Source organism: Epinephelus lanceolatus, chromosome 3, assembly GCF_041903045.1.
Source record: "Epinephelus lanceolatus isolate andai-2023 chromosome 3, ASM4190304v1, whole genome shotgun sequence".
In the NCBI taxonomy this organism is placed as follows: Eukaryota; Metazoa; Chordata; class Actinopteri; order Perciformes; family Serranidae; genus Epinephelus; species Epinephelus lanceolatus.
The window spans coordinates 18,703,987-18,728,229 of record NC_135736.1 but is presented as its reverse complement, the minus strand read 5'-3'; the positions used below and the strand labels follow the sequence as shown (position 1 = coordinate 18,728,229).

The window sequence follows — 24,243 nt, the reverse complement described above, 5'->3', positions numbered from 1 at the left end:
TAAGAGCATTTTTTCTGTTGTCCACAACTACATAATAATGTCGTCTTATCTGTAAATAAGGTCTGTTGCAAAGCAAGATGGCGCCGGTGTGTATGGCTGGCCGTCTGCTGCTCCCACTTTGGCTGGCATTTTTGTTGTTTGTAATCCTTGGCACTGTACAGATCGAGTCTCTGCTGGTGTATGATCGCCAATCCCTCTTAGATCTGAGACATAATGTCAGAGATCTAAGTATATTTGATCACGGTGGACAGAAAACTCCCGCTCCTGTCAGAAATCCCGACTCACCTTTACCGGGCCTGGGCTCTACCCCCCCGGTGGAAGCGTCTCCGTCGCCGCGGTAAACACGGCGATCGGCTGGTGAAGCTGAAGGTCTGCCTGGAACGATCTTCGTACATTTCCCGGGCAGGACATGGATTATCCTTTCCCTTCGCTGTGCCCCAGCGTTTCCTAGACCCGATCGACGCCTGCCTGGTACCTGCCGCCGGTCTGGTTGAGGGATTCCGGCCCCGCCACCCCTGCTCTCCCCGTTTCTCTTGGCGCGGGGTGAATTTCCGGAACCTGAAGACACTGCTCCGGGCTCCCCGATCCGCCGAAACACAGGCCCCGGCTCCTGCCAGGATTGGGCTGGTAAATGCCAGATCACTGGCAAACAAAACTTTTATCCAGAGGGATTTCTTCAGCTCCCGTGGCCTGGATTTTCTCTATGTGACAGAGACCTTGATCGGTGCTGGTGCAGTGCGCTGTGTCATCTTCTTTCTCCAGCTTAGAAGCGACTTTATTTGAGGTGTGTCGCTCTGACCCGGTGATGTGCGCTGTCATCTACCGGCCCCCCAAGTACAATCGTAAAGTAAAACTAGCTTTTTAAGCTAATTCGAGTGCATTTACATGTGTTTTTTGTATACAATGTTTATTAATGTGCATTGTCCCTTTCAAATAAACTAGAAAAGAAAGAAAGAAAGAAAGAAAGAAAGAAAGGACTTTGTGAAAGACTTTTCAGATTTTCTGGCTGAAATCATGCCAAACTACGATCGTGTCCTTTTTCTTGGGGATTTTAATATTCATGTGTGCTGTCCTGATAAGCCGTTGGTGAAGGACTTTTTAAGCCTTATTGACTCTTTTAATTTAGTGCAGTGTGTGTCTGGTCCCACACACGAACATGATCATACATTAGATCTCGTTCTTTCTCATGGTTTCTCTGTGTTTAACTTGAAAATCTGTGAAAATGTCAATTCTGACCATATGCCCGTATTGTTTGAAGTTGGTTTTTCTTGTACTGCAGTTAAATCTTGCGCTCCTGCTCAGCGCTGTCGGACTTTTAACCCTTCCACTGCTGGTCAGTTCTGTGCTGCTTTCGATCAGCTCTGTGCCTCCTCTGACTCAGTGTCTGCTGACATGGAGGAGCTCAGCTCCTGGTTCCACTCCTCATGCCGAACCATTCTGGACTCTGTGGCTCCATTAAAAACAAGGCAGCCTAAAGTGAAACCCGAGCCCTGGTTCAGTGACAGGACTCGTGCAGTTCGACGGGAGTGCCGCAAAGCTGAACGCAGGTGGAAGAAGGACAAGCTCCATGTTTCATTCCAAATCTTAAAGGACTGTTGGCACCATTATCAGAACACTATTAAGGAAGTCAAAAGAGAATACTCATTTACCTCATTGTGTCAAATAGCCATAACCCTCGTGTGTTATTCAAAACTATTGACTCTGTTTAAAATGCCCCGCAGTCTGTCTGCTTGGAAGCATCCCCTGAGCTATGCAATAACTTCCTGCACTTTTTCATAGACAAGGTTGTTAACACAAGGGCTCTCATTTCAGCGCCTGCCTCTCACCCCTCTCTCTCTGTCCCTTGCCAGGCTGTGTTTGATAAATTTGACCTTGTGACCTTGTCACTTTTAGATGATGTGGTTGGCCATATCAAGCCATCAGGTTCCCCTTGTGATGCTGTCCCTCCTCACTTTTTTAAAGAAATCTTCCCTAGTATAGGGCAGCTGGTCCTTGCTATCATTAACAGCAGTCTGTCTTCTAGTGTTGTCCCCATAAGCTTTAAACATGCAGTAGTGCAGCCCCTGCTGAAGAAACCTGGCCTCGACCACACTGTATTGCCTAATTTCAGGCCCATCTCTAAGCTGCCTTTCATTTCGAAAATCTTGGAGGAAACTGTTCATGCACAGTTAAAATCTTTTCTGGATGAGCATAATATCCTGGAGATCTTTCAGTCTGGTTTTAAAACCCTGCATAGCACAGAGTCAGCTCTACTAAGGGTTTCTAATGACATCCTCCTGGCAAATGATTCTGGTGATTATGTAATTCTTGTCTTGTTGGACCTAACAGCTGCCTTCGACACTGTGGACCACAATATTTTAGTATCCCGGTTGCAGCACCATGTGGGCATCTGTGGTAGTGCTCTGGAGTGGTTTAGATCCTATCTGGCAGACAGAACTATGTGTGTAAGCCTTGCTGGTTCTGAGTCCCACTCTGATCCTCTGTCATATGGGGTTCCACAGGGCTCAATTTTAGGGCCCCTGCTTTTTTCATTGTATTTGCTTCCTCTGGGTTCCATTCTTAGAAAGCATGGCATCTCCTTCCATTGTTATGCTGATGATAGTCAGATTTATGTGCTGAAGAAGAGAGATGCTTTCTCCCTACAACCGCTTCTGTCATGTCTTGATGACATCAAAGACTGGATGGCCTTAAACTTTTTAAATTTCAATGAAAAGAAAAGGTGATGGTGTTTGGTCCAAATAGCTCTTGTGAAACCCCCCTGTTGATTTGGGCTCCTTGGCACTATATGTGAAGCCAACAGTTTCTAACTTGGGTTTTAAGATGGACAGTGGTTTTAAATTGGAGCGTCAAATTGGTGCAGTGGTTAAGTCCAGCTTCTTTCACCTTAGGCAGCTGGCAAAGGTTAAACCTTCTCTTGCACAAAGCACTTTGAAATAGTAATCCATGCCTTCATCATGTCCCGGCTGGATTACTGTAACACACTTTATTTGGAGTCAGACAGTCTTCCTTCGCACGTCTCCAGTTGATTCAGAATGCCACTGCTCAGCTACTAACTGGAGCACGTAAGAGGGAACACATTACGCCCATTCTGGCCTCCCTCTACCGGCTGCCCGTGCACTTTAGAATTCATTTTAAGATTCTTTTATTTGTTTTTAAATCTTTAAATGGTCTTGCCTCGCCTTACCTCTCTGAGCTGCTTCATCCCTACGCTCCTGCTCGGTGCCACAGGTCAGCTGATCAGCTGCTCCTGGATGTACCAAGGTCTAAGCGGAAGCTCAGAGGGGACAGAGCCTTTTCTGTGGCGGCCCCCAGATTGTGGAATGATTTACCTGTCCACATTAGACTGGCCCCCTCACTGTCTGTTTTTAAAACCAGTCTTAAAACCCATTTTTACTCCTTGTCTTTTTATTGTTTGTCTTGTGTTTTTATTTTTGTACAGCACTTTGTTTCAGCTGTGGTTGTTTTTAAAGTGCTCTATAAATAAAGTTGAGTTGAGTTGAGTTGAGTAAATGAAATGTTGGCAGCCATCTGAGGAGAGCAGGACAGATATGTTGAGAAATTTGCAACCTTTGAGAAGGGTCACATCAAAGCACAGTGCCATTATGCACAACTTCCCATTGTGTTTACCTTATTTAAAATCATTAGAATGTTTTTGATAGAACCTTAACATGAGTTACATATTGTTGTGCTGAAATGTATCCATTTCACCCACACCCTTCCTCTCCTGACTTAAAGCTAATGAATGAGGTGCGGGTGGAGCTGAACTGTCCTGTACAGCTCTGTATCTCTCCATATTATCTCAGCTGCACCCAAATTTGAGCAGTGTCAAATCCGGACGATATGATCCGATACCTCCTGTAAATATACTTAATGCCTTATTATACAGTCATGGAGGTTAACAAACATGCTGCAGGGTACTCTGAAGTGCTAGTCATGTTTTTACAATTGATTATGAGTTTAGCTGTAACGCTTTGGATTTTAACGAACACACCCCCACCTGCCCTGGAAGACATTTTCACCTCCAGCCGCCTCCAGAAATCAACAAACATCTTGAAGGATTCATGTCACCCTGCCCACCGTTTGTTTGACCTTCTGCCCTCAGGCAGATGCTATCTGACAATTAAAACATGCACAAAGATATTACCCCAAAGCCATTACTTCACTGAACATTATTATTTCATATTTATACTTATATCGTGTGCAATATCTTTATTCATTTATTTGCTGTATGTGCAGTAAATTTAACTTATTCATGTTCAAACATATTTTGGCACTGTTTGTGTGTGTGTGTGTGTGTGTGTGTGTTTAGTGTATGAATGAATGATATCTTATCCCCTCCCGTATTATTTATTTATTACTTTTATAATGAGTTCTGTTTTATTATGTGCATTGAATTTCATTGTATTTATTTACAGTGACAGTAAAAGGAACTGAATTGAATTGAACTGAAGAGCTATAATCAGATCCAATCATAAGATCCCAAAGAATTCCCACTTCTTACTCTGTTATACACAAGTTTAAAAAGTATACTTGAAAAAATAGTGAAGTTGTGATTTCTGATTTTTGTCCTGTTGTTTTTTCAGCCCGAAGGATTATTGGTAAAATCTCCCCAGATTCTAACTCTGGATCCTGTGAAAAAAGGTGCAGGTGAGTTTACAAGCTAACAATATGTAAAAATACATAATAATTTAATAACATATTTTGTAACATTTTAATTTACTGGCCATGAATTACATAGTTATATTACCAGAAATTGTAAAACAGCAATTCATTATTAAAGCTGCTACAAGGCACTTTTAACTGGATATGCAAAAGTCTCTCGTTTCTGCTGATGTCTGTGCGTGACCTACAACAGCAAATGAGACCATCGGTGTGAAGATAAGCTATTTCTATATAGTGTATATCCATGCCTTTAGGAAACTGTGTACGGGTCCGCCCCAGGTCGCTTCCAGGACGAAGCAATTTACGGCACTCAGATGGCACACGTCATCTTACCTAGCTGCTTACATTTATAGACACTCTTATATAGTCATTATTCCTCCTCCTCGACCCAATGTCTGCGGGGAGTTAAAATAGCAGCAATCATCAGGTAAAAGTTCTGTGAAAGCACTGGACTCACCAACAGTCAGCCACGTCTCAGTCACACAGAGAAAATCCAATCCTCGGGAAGTCAGGAAATTCTTCAGGATAAACGTTTTGTTCGCTAGCGATCTAGCATTTACCAGCCCAATCCTGGCAGGAGCCGGCGGGTCAGCTGTCCGGGGAGCCACACACAGAGGCCGCAGGTTGCGCAGATTCACACCGCGCCAGCGTGGACGAGGAGAGCAGGGGCCGCGGGGCTGGAACACCTCATCTGGGCCAACCACAGATACCAGCCAGGTGTCAACAGGGTCCAGCGAGTGCCGAGAAATAAAGAGGCGAGGCACAGCTCCATACTCAGTCCAAGAAGCCGTGGAAGTGCTCGCCAAACAGGCCTTCAGCCTTACCAGCCGACCGCTGCGTTTACCCCGGCGGCAGTGGCGCTTACACTGGAGAGGTGGAGCTGGGGCGCGGCAGAGGTGAGCTGGGATCCCCGATAGGAGCGGGGGCCAAGTTTTCCCGTCTTGTTGTTTCATTCATCCCCAAAACAAACACATGCGCGAGCCAGGTAAGCGTCTTTACAACAATACGCGCAACCTGATCTCACAGAAATACGTGAAATGACCACGACCTCTTAACACCGCATTCCGTGGTGGCAGCACGTAATGGGTTGAAATTACGTGCTGCCATCACGAAAACAATGCCAATGTTAAGTCAATTAGGGTCCTCTCCCGTGGTGGACACACGGATTCCCTGATTCAATCACGTCACGTCAACCTTGTTTTCCTCAATGATATCTTTAACATTCCTGTATACACACAAAAACGCGGAAGTGTTCTTGATAACTCAACAATATGACAGGTTAATGTCAAGGCCATAAAATAAAATAAATGTATTTTGCCAGCTTTTGATAGCGTAGGGCTTTAAGAGCATTGTGCTGTGGGCGGATGGGGCGCGTTCCACTACTGTTTTGTAGCTGCTGTCTGCCATCTGTGGGCTTCATTCCATTTCAGATTGCCATCCGCCTGCCGTAACTGAATCCAGAATCCACTAATAAATAAATAAATAAGAAGATAAAAATAAGGCTGAGCACGGAAGAACCAGAGAGGATACACCATCACGTGGAGCCGTCTGCCACTGGCAACCCGGCCACCCTCCACTCCACCAGGGGAGAGTGGACCCCAAGCCAGCGCCACAGAACCAGCGGCTGCCCCGCTGGTTATACCTCCGACCGTGGCAGCTGTCACACAAACCGCTGCTGAAAATTATACATTTTGATACAGGTAGGCTATATACATATTGCAAAACTCTGTAAAAGTACACCAAAGCATATTTTCGTTTCCAAATATTTATTTGAAAACGAAACCATTCATACGGTCAATATAAAACATTTTGTTAGTAATAAAAAACAAATGTAATCTCAATGTGACCACGCCAGCCGGTGGGACTGTGGCTGAACCACTTCCAATGTTCATTCATTCATTTATTCATTCATTCAATCACGTGTTCAATGTGTGTGTGTGTGTGTGTGTGTGTGTGTGTGTGTCAGAGAGGAGTATCAATAAAAAAAAAAAATTATTTCGGTGTTTATTTCTTTTATTCTTCTGTTTTTTTTAATTAAAATGCGTAATATAGCCAACAATATTATAGACCAAATGTTAATCTAATTATTATTGTAGAATGTATTTAGCAAATCACCACTCTCAACTGGAGACAGCAGCAAAAAAAAAAAAGGCACTATAAAAAGCCGACAAATAGTGTTAATTAATTGACGTGAGACATTGAAGAGGTTGTCTCCTATAGTCTGTAATTTTTTTATTTTTTTTATCATAACTTCTCGGAAATTACTCAAAAGTAGAACATGCTAAAAGTAAATACAATAATAGGCTAAATAGTATCTAAGCAATAATAAAGTGTCTAAACAATAATAAATATTATCTAAGTTATCTATTAGGCTACCATTCCACTCTGTAAATAGATTTTAAAATTTCAGTATGATTTTAATATTATTTTTGCTTATTTCATTATTGTTATTATTGGTTTTACTTTTTAGTAGTATTGTATTGTCTGAGGATGACTCATTTTAGTAACTATCTACAGTAAAAAAGAAAAAAACAAGCAAAGAAACAAACAAAACTCATTTTATACACTGGGCCTTCAAAGTGCTCTCTGAAACTACACCTGGCATGGCTTGTTTCCAAAAAATGAAAAAATCTAAACTTTGTGATAGAGCTAAACCAAATACATCATTGGAAAGGTCTCAACCTGGAGAGTGACATATGTCAGTATGAAGATTCTACATGGCTCCTGCTTTCAGCCACTGACCTTTGAACCTTGACCTCAGTGCATGTTTGAGGGCTTATAACTCAGCAACTAAAGGGGGTACAGACATGGGACCAACTGTTATAGAGAGCTCTTGACCTCAGCTATCATGTGAATGTAGTCAACAACAGAGGGTGCTGTCAGATATGGATAAAATATGGATAAAATTCATTTTCACCCATTTAGAAATTAGATATTTAAAATCTGATTTCACAAATGTGTTTACCATCCCCTTAAAGTCCACAGTGTACTCTCAATTCAGTATTTACAACTTCCAAATCTGGGAAAAACACTTAGATTTTTAAAAAACTACAATTCCCTGGGACCGCGCCATGCAGTTTGATACATATCAGCAACATAGTTGTAGTTCTTCTGATTTGCAAAGTAGGGTTCTAAATAGGGTTGTAAAAAGATATATCTACTGAATATATCTAATATCAAGTAAAGCCGAACTAGTTATTACACTCCACCTAGATGAACTATGGTAAGAAAAAGTAAAGATGTCGGCTAATTTTCGATATTTTAGCTAATACACTAGAAATGGCGTATTTGGGACAGTAGGTTCGTTTGCGGCATGTAAAATAGGGTTGTAAAAAGATAGATCTGCTGAATAAATCTAATATCTAGTAAAGCCGAAGTAGTTATTACACTGCACCTAGATGGACTATGTTAAGAAAAAAAGCAAGGATGTTGGCTAATCGTAGTTATTTTAGATAGTACTCTAAAAACTTTTGGGATGGTAGGTTTTTTTGCGGCTTGTAAAACAGGGTCGTAAAAAGATACATCTACTGAATATATCAAATGTCTAGTAAAGCTGAACTAGTAATGACACTGCACCTAGATGAAATATGTTAAGAAAAAGTAGGCATGATGGTTCATTTCAGATATTTTAGCAAGTTCTCTAGAAACGGCGTTTTTGGGATTGAATATTTGAATAGGCTATAACAAATATCTAGAACAGCCGAACTATCACGTTATTATCATTATTATTATTATTGGTGGGAAATTATAACAGAGGAATATATTTACCGTTTTAATATCAAGAACACTTCCGCGTTTTTGTGTGTATACAGGAATGTTAAAGATATCATTGAGGAAAACGAGGTTGACGTGACGTGACTGAATCAGGGAATCCGTGTGTCCACCACGGGAGAGGACCCTAATTGACTTTACATTGGCATTGTTTTCGTGGTGGCAGCATGTAATTTCAACCCATTACGTGCTACCACCACGGAATGCGGTGTTAAGAGGTTGTGGTCATTTCACGTACAGTACAGGCCAAAAGTTTGGACACACCTTCTCATTCAATGCGTTTTCTTTATTTTCATAACTATTTACATTGTAGATTCTCACTGAAGGCATCAAAACTATGAATGAACACATGTGGAGTTATGTACTTAACAAAAAAAGGTGAAATAACTGAAAACATGTTTTATATTCTAGTTTCTTCAAAATAGCCACCCTTTGCTCTGATATCTGCTTTGCACACTCTTGGCATTCTCTCCATGAGCTTCAAGAGGTAGTCACCTGAAATGGTTTTCCAACAGTCTTGAAGGAGTTCCCAGAGGTGTTTAGCACTTGTTGGCCCCTTTGCCTTCACTCTGCGGTCCAGCTCACCCCAAACCATCTGGATTGGGTTCAGGTCCGGTGACTGTGGAGGCCAGGTCATCTGCCGCAGCACTCCATCACTCTCCTTCTTGGTCAAATAGCCCTTACACAGCCTGGAGGTGTGTTTGGGGTCATTGTCCTGTTGAAAAATAAATGATCGTCCAACTAAACGCAAACCGGATGGGATGGCATGTCGCTGCAGGATGCTGTGGTAGCCATGCTGGTTCAGTGTACCTTCAATTTTGAATAAATCCCCAACAGTGTCACCAGCAAAACACCCCCACACCATCACACCTCCTCCTCCATGCTTCACAGTGGGAACCAGGCATGTGGAATCCATCCGTTCACCTTTTCTGCGTCTCACAAAGACACGGCGGTTGGAACCAAAGATCTCAAATTTGGACTCATCAGACCAAAGCACAGATTTCCACTGGTCTAATGTCCATTCCTTGTGTTTCTTGGCCCAAACAAATCTCTTCTGCTTGTTGCCTCTCCTTAGCAGTGGTTTCCTAGCAGCTATTTGACCATGAAGGCCTGATTCGCGCAGTCTCCTCTTAACAGTTGTTCTAGAGATGGGTCTGCTGCTAGAACTCTGTGTGGCATTCATCTGGTCTCTGATCTGAGCTGCTGTTAACTTGCCATTTCTGAGGCTGGTGACTCGGATGAACTTATCCTCAGAAGCAGAGGTGACTCTTGGTCTTCCTTTCCTGGGTCGGTCCTCATGTGTGCCAGTTTCGTTGTAGCGCTTGATGGTTTTTGCGACTCCACTTGGGGACACATTTAAAGTTTTTACAATTTTCCGGACTGACTGACCTTCATTTCTTAAAGTAATGATGGCCACTCGTTTTTCTTTAGTTAGCTGATTGGTTCTTGCCATAATATGAATTTTAACAGTTGTCCAATAGGGCTGTCGGCTGTGTATTAACCTGACTTCTGCACAACACAACTGATGGTCCCAACCCCATTGATAAAGCAAGAAATTCCACTAATTAACCCTGATAAGGCACACCTGTGAAGTGGAAACCATTTCAGGTGACTACCTCTTGAAGCTCATCGAGAGAATGCCAAGAGTGTGCAAAGCAGTAATCAGAGTAAAGGGTGGCTATTTTGAAGAAACTAGAATATAAAACATGTTTTCAGTTATTTCACCTTTTTTTGTTAAGTACATAACTCCACATGTGTTCATTCATAGTTTTGATGCCTTCAGTGAGAATCTACAATGTAAATAGTCATGAAAATAAAGAAAACGCATTGAATGAGAAGGTGTGTCCAAACTTTTGGCCTGTACTGTATTTCTGTGAGATCAGGTTGATACGCGCTAGAGCTCACGGGAAATGTAGGCTTCATTCCGGCAAAACACTACCACTTTTGTCCACAGGGTCGCCAAAATCAACTCAAAATGAAAGTTCCTTGTAGGGGCTTTAAAATATTAATCTATAGCTGGTTCGATAGTGGACAGCAGGGCAACAATGAATGCATATGCAGTTTTACGTACACAACATTGGGTGTCTGTTTACACGTCAGCATGTGCATACAGTTTGTATGATCAGTGTGGACACACATCTGCACATGTATGTGCGCACATCTGTGTCATCTGACCGTGTCTGTGGATCTGCACAGCACAGCCCTCTAAAAATCATGAAGGGCTCACCGTTCACAGAACTACTGACATGTTTTTACCAGATGGTATGCAAACTATCTCAGATACAGATCACTGCCCTCCGTTGACTGCAGCAATAATACAAGAGATATATGTTTTTGTGAGCTCCTTTGTGTTTCTTGTGTTTATGTTTCTGTGACCAGTGGTTTTTAATTGTTTTCTCCATAGACTACAATAAATTATCAAGATAAATGTGCCCTATGATACAAGGTTACAAAGCTACTGATGTACAGAACCTGGGCCATTAGTTTTACTTGTTTAATACATAATTATTCTGATCTCTTCGTAGTTAATGGCCTTTAACTATGCATCCCCATTCCATTCCTAAGTTACTATATCTGTTATTATTTGTGAATGAATCCCAAAACATGTAAATACTTTCTGCCTTTTAGATGGTACACAACAAGAAGTTCTCAACAGTGAGATTCCTAAGACAGAGTTTGTTCCAAACACACCTTCTACCACACAGATCTCAGTGACAGGTAACATATCTTATGGCATAGCATGTGATAAAGTGACTACAGTATTACTTCTTCTTTGTTCATGGTGGCAAATTATGACCTCACTTGTTTTGGAAATGTTCGCAGGAAAAAAGAAAGTAATTGATCTGACGAACGACATTAATTGGAGATCAATGGAAAGCCTGATCTATCAGCCCTCAGGCTGTGGAGAGGAGAACATGATCCACTTGACCCTACCTGTCATTGCAATCACATATTTGGACAAAACCAACCAGTGGGAACCTGCATACATTGAGAGACGTACTGAAGCCCTCCAACACATCGGCACCGGTGGGCTCAAACGAATGCATTCCTTAGCACATATACCTGAAATTCTGTTTAAAGCCCTTGTGTGTAAGAAAAGAAGCTCACTGACTTTGGCAGAAGTGGTATTAAAAAAGACATTTGGTAGACAGCAGTATAAACCACCTAACTGCTCAAACTGGCTTCCAATGGATGAGATTCTGTGCAGAGTTGAAAAACTGTCAGTAAACGAGTTGTGTATTTATTTTATCTAGGTTACAACAATCAGATTAACAATCGTAAAAATGATGGGTCCTTTGCTGCGTTTCCTGATCACAAAAGCAGCGCATGGTGAGGCCTGGCATGCATGAACTCATACATAAATGATGGCACACCCTCCTTTAACCTAGATTTTGACTATGTGAGAAGCGATGTTTTTCATGTACAAATAAATGAAACTAAACTATCACACCTTCTTCTCTCCTTTCCTCTCTAAGGCTGACAGCTTATGTTGCCAAGGTGTTTTCCATTGCCAACAATCTGGTGGCGGTGCAAAAGGAACATATCTGTGATGCTGTTGAGTTTCTGATTCACAACGCGCAGCAACCTGGTGGCTTGTTTAGAGAAGTTGCAGCGGTGTCTCATGAAACCATGATCGTAGGTGCACTGTTATTATTAACATCAGTCTTCAACATGATTCTAAACAAAAGACCAAATCAAAAATGAAAACCATTACATGTCACCGGCTGTCATCGATGAATAAACAGAATTTTAATGCTGATGATGGTAATAATATGCTTGTGTTTGTGTGTGTGCGGAGGGGGATGTGCGTGGTGTAGACTCAGATGCCTCCATGACAGCCTTCTGCCTCATTGCCATGCAGGAGTCACGCATACTATGTACAGCCACTGTTAATGTGAGTATCTCATCTGTGTACAGTTTACCAACCCTACACCCCAATGGTAACTAACTAAGGAGGTTATGGCTCGTATTGCGTGGCAGGTACAAAAAAGGACAGCTAAACCGACCCTAGGCTTCTGGGGGTCCTAAACAGAAATTGGTTTGGGGCTAGGGTTGGGTCGGTTCTCGGTAATACCAATTCGGTTTGGACCGGGGTTTTTTTTTTTTTTTTTTTGAGACCGACCGGACTGCATACTCGGGCGGAATGTACGCGGAGCGGACGCCGCGGAGGTCCGCCCGGTAAAAGTGGACGTCCGCAAGCCCTGTCCGCTCCGCTTGTAATACGCCCGAGTTTGTGAGCAACTATGTCTGCCTCTTCACCAAGCGCACAGCAAGCAGGAGAGAGAGGGGGGTGGGGCGGGGACTGAGCTAGGGGGTGCGAGTGCGCATGCGCCGAGGCCTCTACTGTAGCCTGGAGTTTGGGAGTCGATAATGGCGGGCAATTTAGTCTCGACAAAATCAAAGAATGCGCCACTATGGCAGCACTTTGGCTTTGAGCCAGACGAAGGAGGCAACCCTTGTTTGCACTGATTGAGTAAGCTGCAAAATTTATTTGTAAGGAATAGAAGAAACAACTTGTTACTGTCACTCTGTTGTCCTAAAGTCGTTTTTTATTTTAAAAAATCTGGTATTACCGACTTGATGCGTTTTTTTTACAAAAAACAGAACTTTTTTTTTTTTTTCTCATACCGACCCAACCCTATTTGGGGCCATCATAATTGTAACATGTTGCCACTTTACGTAGCACTGAATCAACTTGTGTAATAGTTTAAGTGCACATAATATACAAATAAGCATATAAAGACTAAGTGGGACCTATTAGCAGCAACACTATCTTTAAATAGACCACAGTAAATATAACATTTGTCCATTGCCCCCTAACCCCATGACTGGTCCTTCCCAGGGCATTTTGATTGATCTGGTGAAAGCTTGATTCATATTTTAGTGTTGTGTTTTCAGTGGAAAGGGCTGAATCTCATCCGTCCTCATGGTAAAATGTTGGAATGTAGTAAGGATATGACATGACTAAGTGTCTACATACAGATATTTTTACAAACATATTTGACTCAACATCTTGGCATAACTCTCATTCACACACAAACAGAGTTTTGGGTCTCTAAAACAGAGATTTTTTAAAACACCTTCTAAGGTGCAGTTTTTTCAAAACTCTGGTTAACAGAGCATTTGGGACACGTTGATGTCATCTCCTGAGTTTATGCATGTCCATAGTTGCTTTGTAATGAGGATGCACTAGAAACAATAACTACAATGGTGGACCACTGGTTTGCTCTAACGTCTGGCACCCCATTGACTTTACCACATCGCAGCAAATGATCCTAATGAGGTACTGAACACCTGAGCAATGAGCAGGCAAATGGCTGCTGGTCTGACCATTACCTCATCCACTCCGTCATGTCCTCAGTAAGGAACTGCCCAAGTAGTGTCCTGAAGACACTCCCCCAATCCCAAATGGTGTCCCAATTCTTCGTCAGGTTAGCTCTTAACCTGATGGAAAATTGGGACACCACTTTCCCTCACGTGAATGTGCAAAACTAATGGGAAGGGCCAAGACAAGGGCTAAGGGGAAGAAATGGAATTGGTCCTCTGTAAGGGCTTGAGTCAACGAGTCTATAAGGGATCCATTTGGAATTGGGGGACTGAGACACACTGCAGTATGCTTAAGTTTGTCATTTTCATGGCTTAAGAAGCATCTTGGACACAAAGCCAAAATCAAACCCAAACCAACCAACCAACCAAAACCTCATCAACGCTGGCAGCCTTTGTCACATGGCAGAAATACATAAATTGCACACATAAAAGAGCGCTCAATGCAAAAGCAGTCGCTCAAAGGGCAGGTTAGGGAACTGAAGAACCAGTGGAGGACAAAGAAAGTCCTAGAGATCCAACAGCCAGCAGACTGCAAGGGCACTAACCAACTCCAAGAAAAGTATCAAAGACCAAAACCAACCACCCTACATGGCCCTTATTTTCTGTACAGCATTGATGAGGAAAGTTATCATGGTTCCTGCAGTCCCAGCAGGGTTTTCGCATGGCTGAGAAGAAGGGTTTTTGAGAATCACAATCTCAAGGCCAAAACCAAATTTCTGGTCTTAAAGTTGATAGTGCAGCCCACTCTACTGAACAAATTCAGTAACATGGATCACGTGAGCAGACAACTGAAGGCTCTAGAAGCTCACTAGCAGAGATGCTTTAGGAGAATTCTCAACATCTATGGTGGGGTAGATGCACTAACTTCAGTGTCCCCAAGGAGGCCAGTCTACCCACCGTTGCTGCCTCTGTCACACACCAACTCATGATCCACATTCCCTACTCTCAGCTGCCAAAGCAATTTCTCTTCTCCCAGCTTAGACAGGTCACCATGCCCCAGGAGGACAAATGAAAACTATAACCTCCACCGTGTTGCAGAAGTCAAGAATGGCCTCCGAAAGAAAAAAGCATAATAAAAAATGCCCAAACCACACAAAAACCTCTATCTCACACCCCCTTGATATGCGGATCTAGGATTGGCCTCTTGGACCACCTGAGGACCCACAAGGATTAAGCTTGTCAGATTCAGGAATCTCTACAATTTATATGTTCTCCCATTATTCTCCTTTTCCTCACTTTCTTTGTTTTTTCCTTCTGCTCAGGGTCTGCAAGGCAGTATAGAAAAAGCAGCAGCCTATCTGGAGAAGCGTCTGCCCAGCTTAATCAACCCATATGCTGTTGCCATAACATCATATGCCCTGGCCAATGAAAACAAACTGAACCAGGAGATCCTCTTGAAGTTTGCTTCCCCAGGTTTCTTTATGCAATATACACATAATCAGAGAAAAACTGTAGTTTAATAGCATTGTTAAAGTAAAAGTAGAACAGAAGTCAGAAGTATAGAATAGTAATGCATTTACACGTGGCTGTGATTTCCTCAGATTTGTCCCACTGGCCGACACCTAGGGGACGTGTTTACACATTAGAGGCCACAGCTTATGCTCTTCTGGCTCTGGTCAAGGCCAAGGTGAGCATGTCCTACTTATCTGTATCAATGGAACATCATGCTACAAAATGATTCAGTGGAGTTATCTTTTATGGTACCACACTACAGGGTAGAAGGTTGGTAGCTGCAAAGCCTCTGAGCTCTGACAACACTGCTGACATCATAGTTGCTTCTATATGGATAACCAAAGGCATATTTCTTGCTAGGTAGTAAAGAATAAAATCCCACTGTAGAGACTCACAACTGAGCCAAGTCTTACTCCAAAGTCATCGAAATCTGGCGCTTGGGCAGTGACTTGTGGCATCAGATACCACCAAAAAAAGGGTGTCCTTTAATGTCGGCACAATATACGGCTGGTTGCTATTATAGTTTAATGCCGCCTGGTGGCATCAGGGGGAAACGCTGTACTAGAACTAGACACAGAGTCCCAGAACGTCAACAACCAACACACCCAGGGTACCTTGCACGTCGTATGTGGACATAGAAAGTCCATGACCAAATGTCAATATGTGACGAGGTCGGAGTGAGAATGTGTTGTACCTCTTGTTTAAGTGAAGTAATCTATTACAGAGACAAGATAAACATTTTTGCTAAATGCAGACATTACAGACAAGTCCAGAAATCTAAGGTATGCTTTGGAAATATACATGGATGTATAACAATAAGCCATCAAAATGATATTTCTATTATATAACAACCTTTGTCTCCAACCCCTCTGTTAATAAAGGCCTACGAAGAAGCCATACCTATTGTGAGATGGTTCAACAAACAGCGGAGAGTGAAGGGAGGCTATGGATCAACTCAGGTAACACAGACCTCCAGCTATCGATCTATCTATCTTTTCGCACTGTTTCAATTCTTTGCTGGGATCAAACTACTTCATTTTCCTTCTCTCCCACACTCTCTAGGCTACTATACTCGTGTACCAGGCTGTAGCAGAGTACTGGGCCAGTGCTAAAGAACCAGAGTATGACCTGAATGTGGACATCTTGTTGCCGGGCAGGTCTAGGCCTATCAAGTACAACCTCAACAGGGAAAACCATTACGGCACCAGAACATCTAAAGTCAGAACACACACAAACACACAATGTTTCATTAACTTCATCATCCATGAAGTTTTCTGTATGTTTCTCCTGCTTATACGTGTGTGTGTGTGTGTGTGTGTGTGTGTGTGTGTGTGTGTGTGTGTGTTGCACATTGAAATTCCCCCAGATCAATGAAATAAACCGGAATGTGAAAGTGACTGCCACAGGCACAGGAGAAGCAGTGCTAACGGTACATAAAAAACACTAATTTAGTTCTGAGTTTTATCATCTGTTGATTATTGATGTGTCCTTTTTAGATAAGAACAAAGACATTTAAATAACCTCGCGTGGACAGTACTATTAAGTCTGTAAGCCTATTGACATTATCACAATGCATTTAATGTCTGTGTAACAGATGGTGTCGCTGTATTACGCTCTACCGAAAGAAAAGGAGAGTGACTGTCAGAGGTTTAACTTGTCAGTGCAGCTCCTTCCAGGTAATTTGGTGCCCTCTGTCTCATTGCTCACATTAATCTATTTTGTATTGACATCTGCCTCCTTTTCTTATGAGAAAAGATTAATTTTCATCCAAATTTTTGTTCCTCCAGAGAATATGGCCGAGGATGAGAGGATATACAGGCTGAAAATAGCGGTTTTGTAAGTACATAAAAGAAATCATATAAATAAACATTAGATTTAAATGGCTATTTCTGATTTTCAATTTATTTCCATTATCGTCTTTTCGGTGTTGCCATTGTTTTTAGTAGCCCCATGTCCCTGATTTTCTCATTATCCCTTCCCAGTATAGCAACTTTTTTTGCTTTCATTTCTCACGTATTATTTTGAATTTGTCTGACTCACTTTAAACTCAATTGAACATCCATAGATTCCAAACCATTTGGCAGCTGGTCTGAAGCTGTTGATTGTATCACGCAATCTTGCAGTTATCATGTTAAATTTCTTGTCGAGTTCTTGTCCAGATTTAAAGTATTATCTTTAGAAAAAGCAGTTAATTTTCACCAAGTACAATTTTCTCAAAAAATATTGTTTTGTCACAGTTTATAGCTATATAGCTTTATAACAGTTATGTATTGTAATATTTCATAATATTTTACTACCAATACATTCCTTATTTTATCTATTCACTCCATTTTCTGCACAGGTATAAAGACAGGGAGCGCGATGCATCCATGACAATCTTGGATATTGGCATGCTAACTGGCTTCACCCCTAACACCAATGATTTGAGCTTAGTAAGACACACACACACACACACACACACACACACACACACACACACAAAAGGTCCCTCTTCGTTGTTAACAAAAAAATGATACAATGTTATGTTTGGACGCACAGTTTACATATACACTTATCAGCCAAAACATTGAAACCACTGACAGGTTAAGTAAATAACATTGATCATCCCATTACAATGTTCTAATGAAAACCTTTGGTCCTGAAATTCATGTGGTTGCCTTTTGACACGCACCACCCACCCAAACACTGTTGCAAACCAAGTACACCCCCTCATAGCAATGGCACTCCCCAATGGCAGTGGCCCCCCAGCATGACAATGTGCCATGCCATGCAGCAAAAAGGAGAAATGTCACAAAGAGCTCAAGGCATCAACTGGGCTTCCAAATTTCCCAGATCCCAATCTGAGGTACTCCTGATCTACCTTGGATTGGATTTGGCTCTGACCTGTTGAGAGATGGACACAGGACCTCTGAGGGTGTGCCGTGGTGTCTGGCGGATCCTTTGAGTCAAGTGGGTTGCGAGGTGGTGTGCCTGCACTTCCTACGGATGCTCGATCAGATTGGGATCTGGTTAATTTGAATGCCAGGTTGACGCCATGAGCTCTTTGTCATATCCTTGGACACCTCCTAAGCCGTTTTTGGCATGGTGCATTGTCCTGCTGGTGGGGGGCACTGCTATCTGAGAGTTACATTACCATAAGGGGTATACTTGGTCTGCAACGGTGTTTGGTTGGATGGTGCCAGTCAAGTGGCATCCACATGAATACCAGAACCCAAGATTTCTCAGCAGAGCATTGCATTATGACGAGATGATCAATGTTAGTCACTTCATCTGTCAGTGGTTTTAATGTTTTGGCTGATCGGTATACACATATATATATGTGTGTGTGTGTGTGTGTGTTTGTAGTTAGCCAAAGGACGTGCCCGCACTATTGCAAAGTATTCGGTAAACCCCGCCCAGGCAGAAAGAAGCTCACTCATAATCCACCTGGACAAGGTAAGACATGACTGTTTCCTGCCTCTATACTATTTCTGTCTGCCTTGTTCTTTTTTTTTATCTCTACCTCACATTTGTCCACAGGTTTCTCACACAAGACCAGAGGAGATCATTTTTAGGATTCATCAGAAGATGAAAGTGGGAGTCTTACAACCAGCTGCTGTGTCTGTCTATGAGTTTAACCATGAAAACAGTAACCGTGAGTCTCAAAGACACCCAGAAATATATGCTCTGCCTCTGACCCACAAACAAACGCGGACCAGGTTAAAGGATTATTATTTGCTGCCAGTAGATATCAGTGTATATAGCACAGTGGTTAAGGGTGTGTTTTCACATTCTCCAGATATACAATCCTGCTGTGAGCCCAGAATATCCTGCTAGTATTTATCTTTTTTTCTTTCCTACTGCAGAAACACATTGTGTGAAGTTCTACCATCCAGAGAGGAGAGGTGGTGAGCTACTGCGAATCTGTAGAAATGATGAATGCACATGTGCAGAAGGTAAACAAGATGATGTCTAACTAAAGACTGAGGCTGTATATGCATAATTGTACATCTCAAATCTTGACTGAATAACTCATGAATATTCTTAAATTGTGACTTAGATAGAGCTGCACTCACCCATCAACTCATACAAACACATATCTTATTTAATCAGGCCGTTAGTTGTGTATTTTATGGAAGCTGAGAACGGCCGTGCTTGCTGTTATTTCTCCAGCGACGTTATCTCGAGATCAAATTAGTTATTTCATTTTATCAAGATAAAGCTTGTTTTCTCGTATTGATAGATTCATTTGTGTCGATATTTGAGAAAATTTGTAGAAAAGACTCCCGCACACTGTCTAACTTGCAAAAATAATTTTAATGCTGCTGCAACATTTCAGAGACTAGACCTTCATCACGCAAACAGTTTTGTTACCATTTCATAGGTAAATTCTTGAGAATAAATGCTTGAATTCTTATTGTTAACTTGCAATCTCTCAAAAAACACACATCCAAATCCTGGACGTACATAACAAAAATGAATCTACAGGGGTATGTTTAAATCAAGAATAAGTATCAATACACAAAAGAATACTTGATAATAATGCTACAAAGCCTCCACAATGTCACAGAGTAAAAATTACATCCAAATATGCCAGACAATGGTCAAACTACATTCTGCCCTACCGAGGAAACAAAAGGCTGATTTCTCTCGACAACAAGATCATTTATCATAAGAAAACGACATTTGTTTTCCCAAGATCACAGCGTGATAATAGAGAACTTAGTGTTTGACCTTGTTTGAAGCACTAGAGCCAGAGCATGAGAGACAACCAGAATTTATATTCCCCCATTTTCAGGTGTTACGGCAATAAAGTGGTAAAATGGTGTCCTCTTGTGTGCACAAGAGGTTACCACAGGCTCCATCCACATCGAGATCACAGTTACGTGTGTCACGAGCGTGCCAAATGCACTTTAGGTGCATTTTCTTTAGGCCAGACTCCCTTGGCACACCTGTGGCACACTTGGGCTCGGGGTGGGATTAGAAAGAATACATTATGATATGACAAGCGTGGCTTATCATATTCATATTCACTATTCAATGTGGAGCTCCAGCTGACATTTTGGCCAGCCTTCTTTAGAAAAAGATGACACATGCAGCCGTTAGCCCAGTACCCAGTGTTTAGGATGGAAACACCAGGTGCAACACTGGCAACAACAGAGGATCCTGTGGGAGTTTAAGTGGAGCAATAAGTTTTAAGTGATTCACAATTTTTCTTGGAGCTGTATGAACTTTTTTTAACATGTCTGTCTCCAACATACCTGTTGATGTGTAGAAGAAACTGCGAAGAATGATTCACAAAAACAACGTTTGATGTGTACATAAGCAACCGGAGGAACAGTTATTTTACAATAGTGTGATGCTGGTTGCACAAATGGAACCAGCGGATCTGCCGTGCGTAATTGTGGCTTTACAGTGCGCAACATCAGTATTTACTTTGTGTCTACTGTTTATTTCCAGAGAACTGTGGTGTACTGAAGAAGGGCAACGTCAGCAATGTGGAGCGCACAGCTAAGAGCTGTGAGACTAAAGTGAGCAGTAATATAGATTTTGGTAAGAGTTTCTATATGTTTTTGTGCGTGACTGAGAAATTACAAGAATAAGTAAGCAATGGAGCCAGTGAGCTAACAACCTGCAATTTGTCTTTCCTCAGTGTACAAAGTGAGAGTGGAAGATTTTATAGATGGCTTGTCCACGGACATTTACACAGTGCTGGTACTGGAAGTCATCAAAGAAGGTGGGTATTTCCATTTTTGAACGTAAAGTACCTCAAAGGTGAGATACCACATTTCAGTCGTAAGTGCTATATCGTAGGCAACTGGACTTGCTTGCGTTTCTTGAAGATGTTTCGCCTCTCATCCAAGAAGCGTCTTCAGTTCTAAATGACTGGTACGAAGTTGCAGGCTATAAACCCTGTGTGGGTGGGAACCTTTGCAGAGTCAGAGAAGGGACACTCCTTTGAGGACAACAATGTGCACATCTTGGCCAGGGAGGAAAGATGGTTTGAAGGAGGAGTAAAAGAAGCCATCTACGTCAAGCTGGAACGACCATCGTTAAACGGAGGGGTTGGCTTACGACACCACTTATCCCCCACCTACAATGTAGTCTTGGGATCCCTCCCCAGACGACTTCACACCCATTCACCCCAGGTCCCACCTGACCCAAACGACTCACATGGTGGCCAGGTGGGTCAACGGCTCACATTGTGACCTTCATGACTCTGAAACTAAGAGCTCACGTGACCCCTACAACTCTGCAAGGGTTCCCACCCACACAGGGTTTACAGCCTGCAACTTCGTACCAGTCATTTAGAACTGAAGAAGTTTCTTGAATGAGAGGCGAAACGTCTTCAAGAAACGCAAGCAAGTCCAGTTGCCTACGATATAGCACTTACAATTACCATGACCTGGATGACTGAGAATCTTCACCGATACATTTCAATCCCTTTCTGATTTTGACGTTCACTTCAGATCTCCCCAGAGCTGCTTCCAGCCACAATTATACTGGGAGTATGTGAGAATTCAAAAGTAATGTTTCAAAGCTGTGCTTGTTGTTAGGCATCTAATATGTTTAAAGGAAAAATGTAGTTTATTACATGTTGCTCTGACCATCACTTCTATCAGTTATGATCGTACTCACCAAAATAAAAGCTGTGATCTGAGCCCGAAATCTGCTGAACACAGGGGTATTGCTAGTTTTAAACTAGAAGAGCCCTCAGAGAGTGCAGACCTCCTCCAAGGCCATATGCCCTATACCAAAATGCTGATGATGCATACGCAATCCAAACTTCCCTGTCCTTAGTTTCGGTAGCCGGTGGGCAGCATATGCACGTTAGTCCCCCCAATTCCATGTCCCTACCATCTAGCTGATCAACTGGTGTAACATTTTTCAAACTGGTTTGATATTAAGCCAAACACTGGACCGGAACCACTACTATCTAGTCACACTTGACTCAGCAACCCCTCTTGAGTGGAACATAATGACACTCTGTCCTGACAGTCAATGAGCATCCAAATATCACGTCATATCACATAAAATCAGAGCTGTCTGTCCACACTAAATCCATTATTCACGTCTGTTTCATCATGTAAACAAGCCACACAAATATATCAGCTGTGCTCTAGAGATCAGACTGGAGACGTAACCATTAGCACCATAGCTCTGCCGCTATTTTGGCCCAGCAACCTCTATGTTTGCTTGTGATGTCCGAGATAGCCAAGTGCAGGCAATCAAGACTATCAATGTCGTATATTTCAAGTTAAAGAAAAGGGCAAAATAATTTGACGGTTTCTTCTTTGACCCATGCTACACCCCTTTAATAAGTTTCATGAAAATCAGGCCAGCACTTTTCCCTAATCCTGCAGACAATCAAACAAAGACCTCTTTGGTGGATGTAATAAACCATAGTTTTCTGTAAAGTATGTTCTCTCTGTTCTTTGTTTTAACCACAGGAAATGATGACGTAGGCCCTCTGAATAAACAGCGCACATTCCTCAGTTATCGGCACTGCAGAAAGACTTTAGGTCTGAACAAAGGCAAAACCTACCTTATCATGGGTGCATCCAAAGATATTTACACAGACCAACGGAGACAATTGTAAGTTCACTGTGTCTGCGCATGTGTGGTGTGTTTGTTCCATCTGTAATATTGTCAGCATTTAAAACATTTTACCTGTCTGTGGTGTCTGTGCTTTGTGTTGCTAAAGTACATACTCACATGCAAATCATGCTTATCTTTATCAGTTTTCGTAGTGTTGTTTGTGAGTAATTATTATTTATCTATTTATTTATTTTTTGACTTTGTACTTGCCATTATTCTTCCTGTCATTCCTTTTTCATTATCCCTGCAGTTAGAGAGAGCTGTTTACATGAAAACCCAGTGATTCTTTCACTTTCTCTAGGTATCAGTACGTGCTGAGTGAGAGAAACTGGATCGAGTACTGGCCCACAGATGCAGAGTGTAAAACCACTGTATACAAGCCTACCTGTGCAGGCATATTGGAGATGGCCCAGAAGTACACAAGAGATGGATGTCAGCAGTAGTGATGCTGAAGGAAATAAAATGTTCTGTTCAAATTGTTTTTATTTGGCATTATTGTGTAATGCTTAAGATTAGAGTTTGAAAATGACAGTGTTAACATGTAGTACATACGGAGTATCAATAAAATACTTACAGAGAACCTATACTGGGTCAAAAGTGTACTGTAAGTAAGTGGGAAGAGGACAAAGGGTCAGTACTTTACTTTATGAGATAAATTACACCATAAGCACCTACATGTCTAAAAGTTACACTGTGCAGTACTATCAGAAACAAACAGAGTTTAAAAAAAAAAAAAAAAAAGACAAATTGCCTACTTGCCAAATTTTGGATCACCAACAAGATGATCAAAAATGTTAATAGTTAAATTGAATAAGTTGAAGGACCTTTTTACCTCACAGTCCTTACATTGGAGACATAAACAGCTTTTCTACATTTGCTGGTTAACACCTTGGTTAACTGGTGGCAGGACACAAGAGCATGTTTAAGATACAACACACAGACTTATCTGTGTGTCTTAAACAGGAATCAGGAAACAGCTCCGACTCTGAGAAGTCCCTGAGTTGTTTGGCTCCTAACATGAAGGTTGCAGTCCTATCAACACAACAATGGTAGTAGGTTTGAAACTCCAGCAGTGTCGCTCTTTAGACTGATTTCACGCCGCTGCCATGTTGGATTTTAAAAAAATCAAGAGGTGGGAGGTTTGCCCCGCCCACTGTTTACTGCATTGAAAATAGTAGTGTTTTGAGAGGGAGGCAGTTATGTCTTACTGCTGTGTACCCCAGTGCAACTCGTACCAACGGCGAGAAAGCGACAAAAACTTATCTTTCCACCGATTTCCCAAACATTGTAAGGGGGCTCATTTTTCCTCATTGAGCGAAATGCCTTCGCTCTCACAGCACTCCCTGCCTCTCTCCACCTGACTGTAAAATCATACGACACCAAACGTTAGCATGAGATATCAATTAAGACAGTAGAGTACACAAGGCACATAGTAACTTGTTCGTTAACGTT

The 24,243-nt window shown here is 42.0% G+C and overlaps 1 protein-coding gene across 2 annotated transcripts in view; it reads left to right on the top strand.

Moving 5' to 3' along the window:
* Nucleotides 1-23,375, top strand: part of LOC117254689 (complement C3-like) — a 45,941-nt gene extending 22,566 nt beyond the window's left edge. The window contains exons 24-44 of one of the 2 annotated variants that reach the window (XM_078166634.1): nt 4,584-4,647; nt 11,062-11,151; nt 11,257-11,460; nt 11,688-11,763; nt 11,910-12,069; nt 12,233-12,328; nt 15,024-15,174; nt 15,303-15,388; nt 16,095-16,172; nt 16,276-16,431; nt 16,580-16,642; nt 16,808-16,889; nt 17,001-17,049; nt 17,555-17,645; nt 18,559-18,648; nt 18,733-18,847; nt 19,059-19,148; nt 20,653-20,745; nt 20,846-20,929; nt 22,644-22,788; nt 23,093-23,375. In XM_078166634.1, coding sequence (XP_078022760.1) covers nt 4,584-4,647; nt 11,062-11,151; nt 11,257-11,460; nt 11,688-11,763; nt 11,910-12,069; nt 12,233-12,328; nt 15,024-15,174; nt 15,303-15,388; nt 16,095-16,172; nt 16,276-16,431; nt 16,580-16,642; nt 16,808-16,889; nt 17,001-17,049; nt 17,555-17,645; nt 18,559-18,648; nt 18,733-18,847; nt 19,059-19,148; nt 20,653-20,745; nt 20,846-20,929; nt 22,644-22,788; nt 23,093-23,234 — 2,205 coding nt within the window. In that variant the 3' untranslated portion in view covers nt 23,235-23,375. Of the gene's footprint in view, nt 1-4,583; nt 4,648-11,061; nt 11,152-11,256; nt 11,461-11,687; nt 11,764-11,909; nt 12,070-12,232; nt 12,329-15,023; nt 15,175-15,302; nt 15,389-16,094; nt 16,173-16,275; nt 16,432-16,579; nt 16,643-16,807; nt 16,890-17,000; nt 17,050-17,554; nt 17,646-18,558; nt 18,848-19,058; nt 19,149-20,652; nt 20,746-20,845; nt 20,930-22,643; nt 22,789-23,092 lie in introns of both variants that reach the window. The other variant, XM_078166633.1, reaches the window with a different exon arrangement.
* The last annotated feature ends 868 nt before the right edge of the window (nt 23,376-24,243 follow it).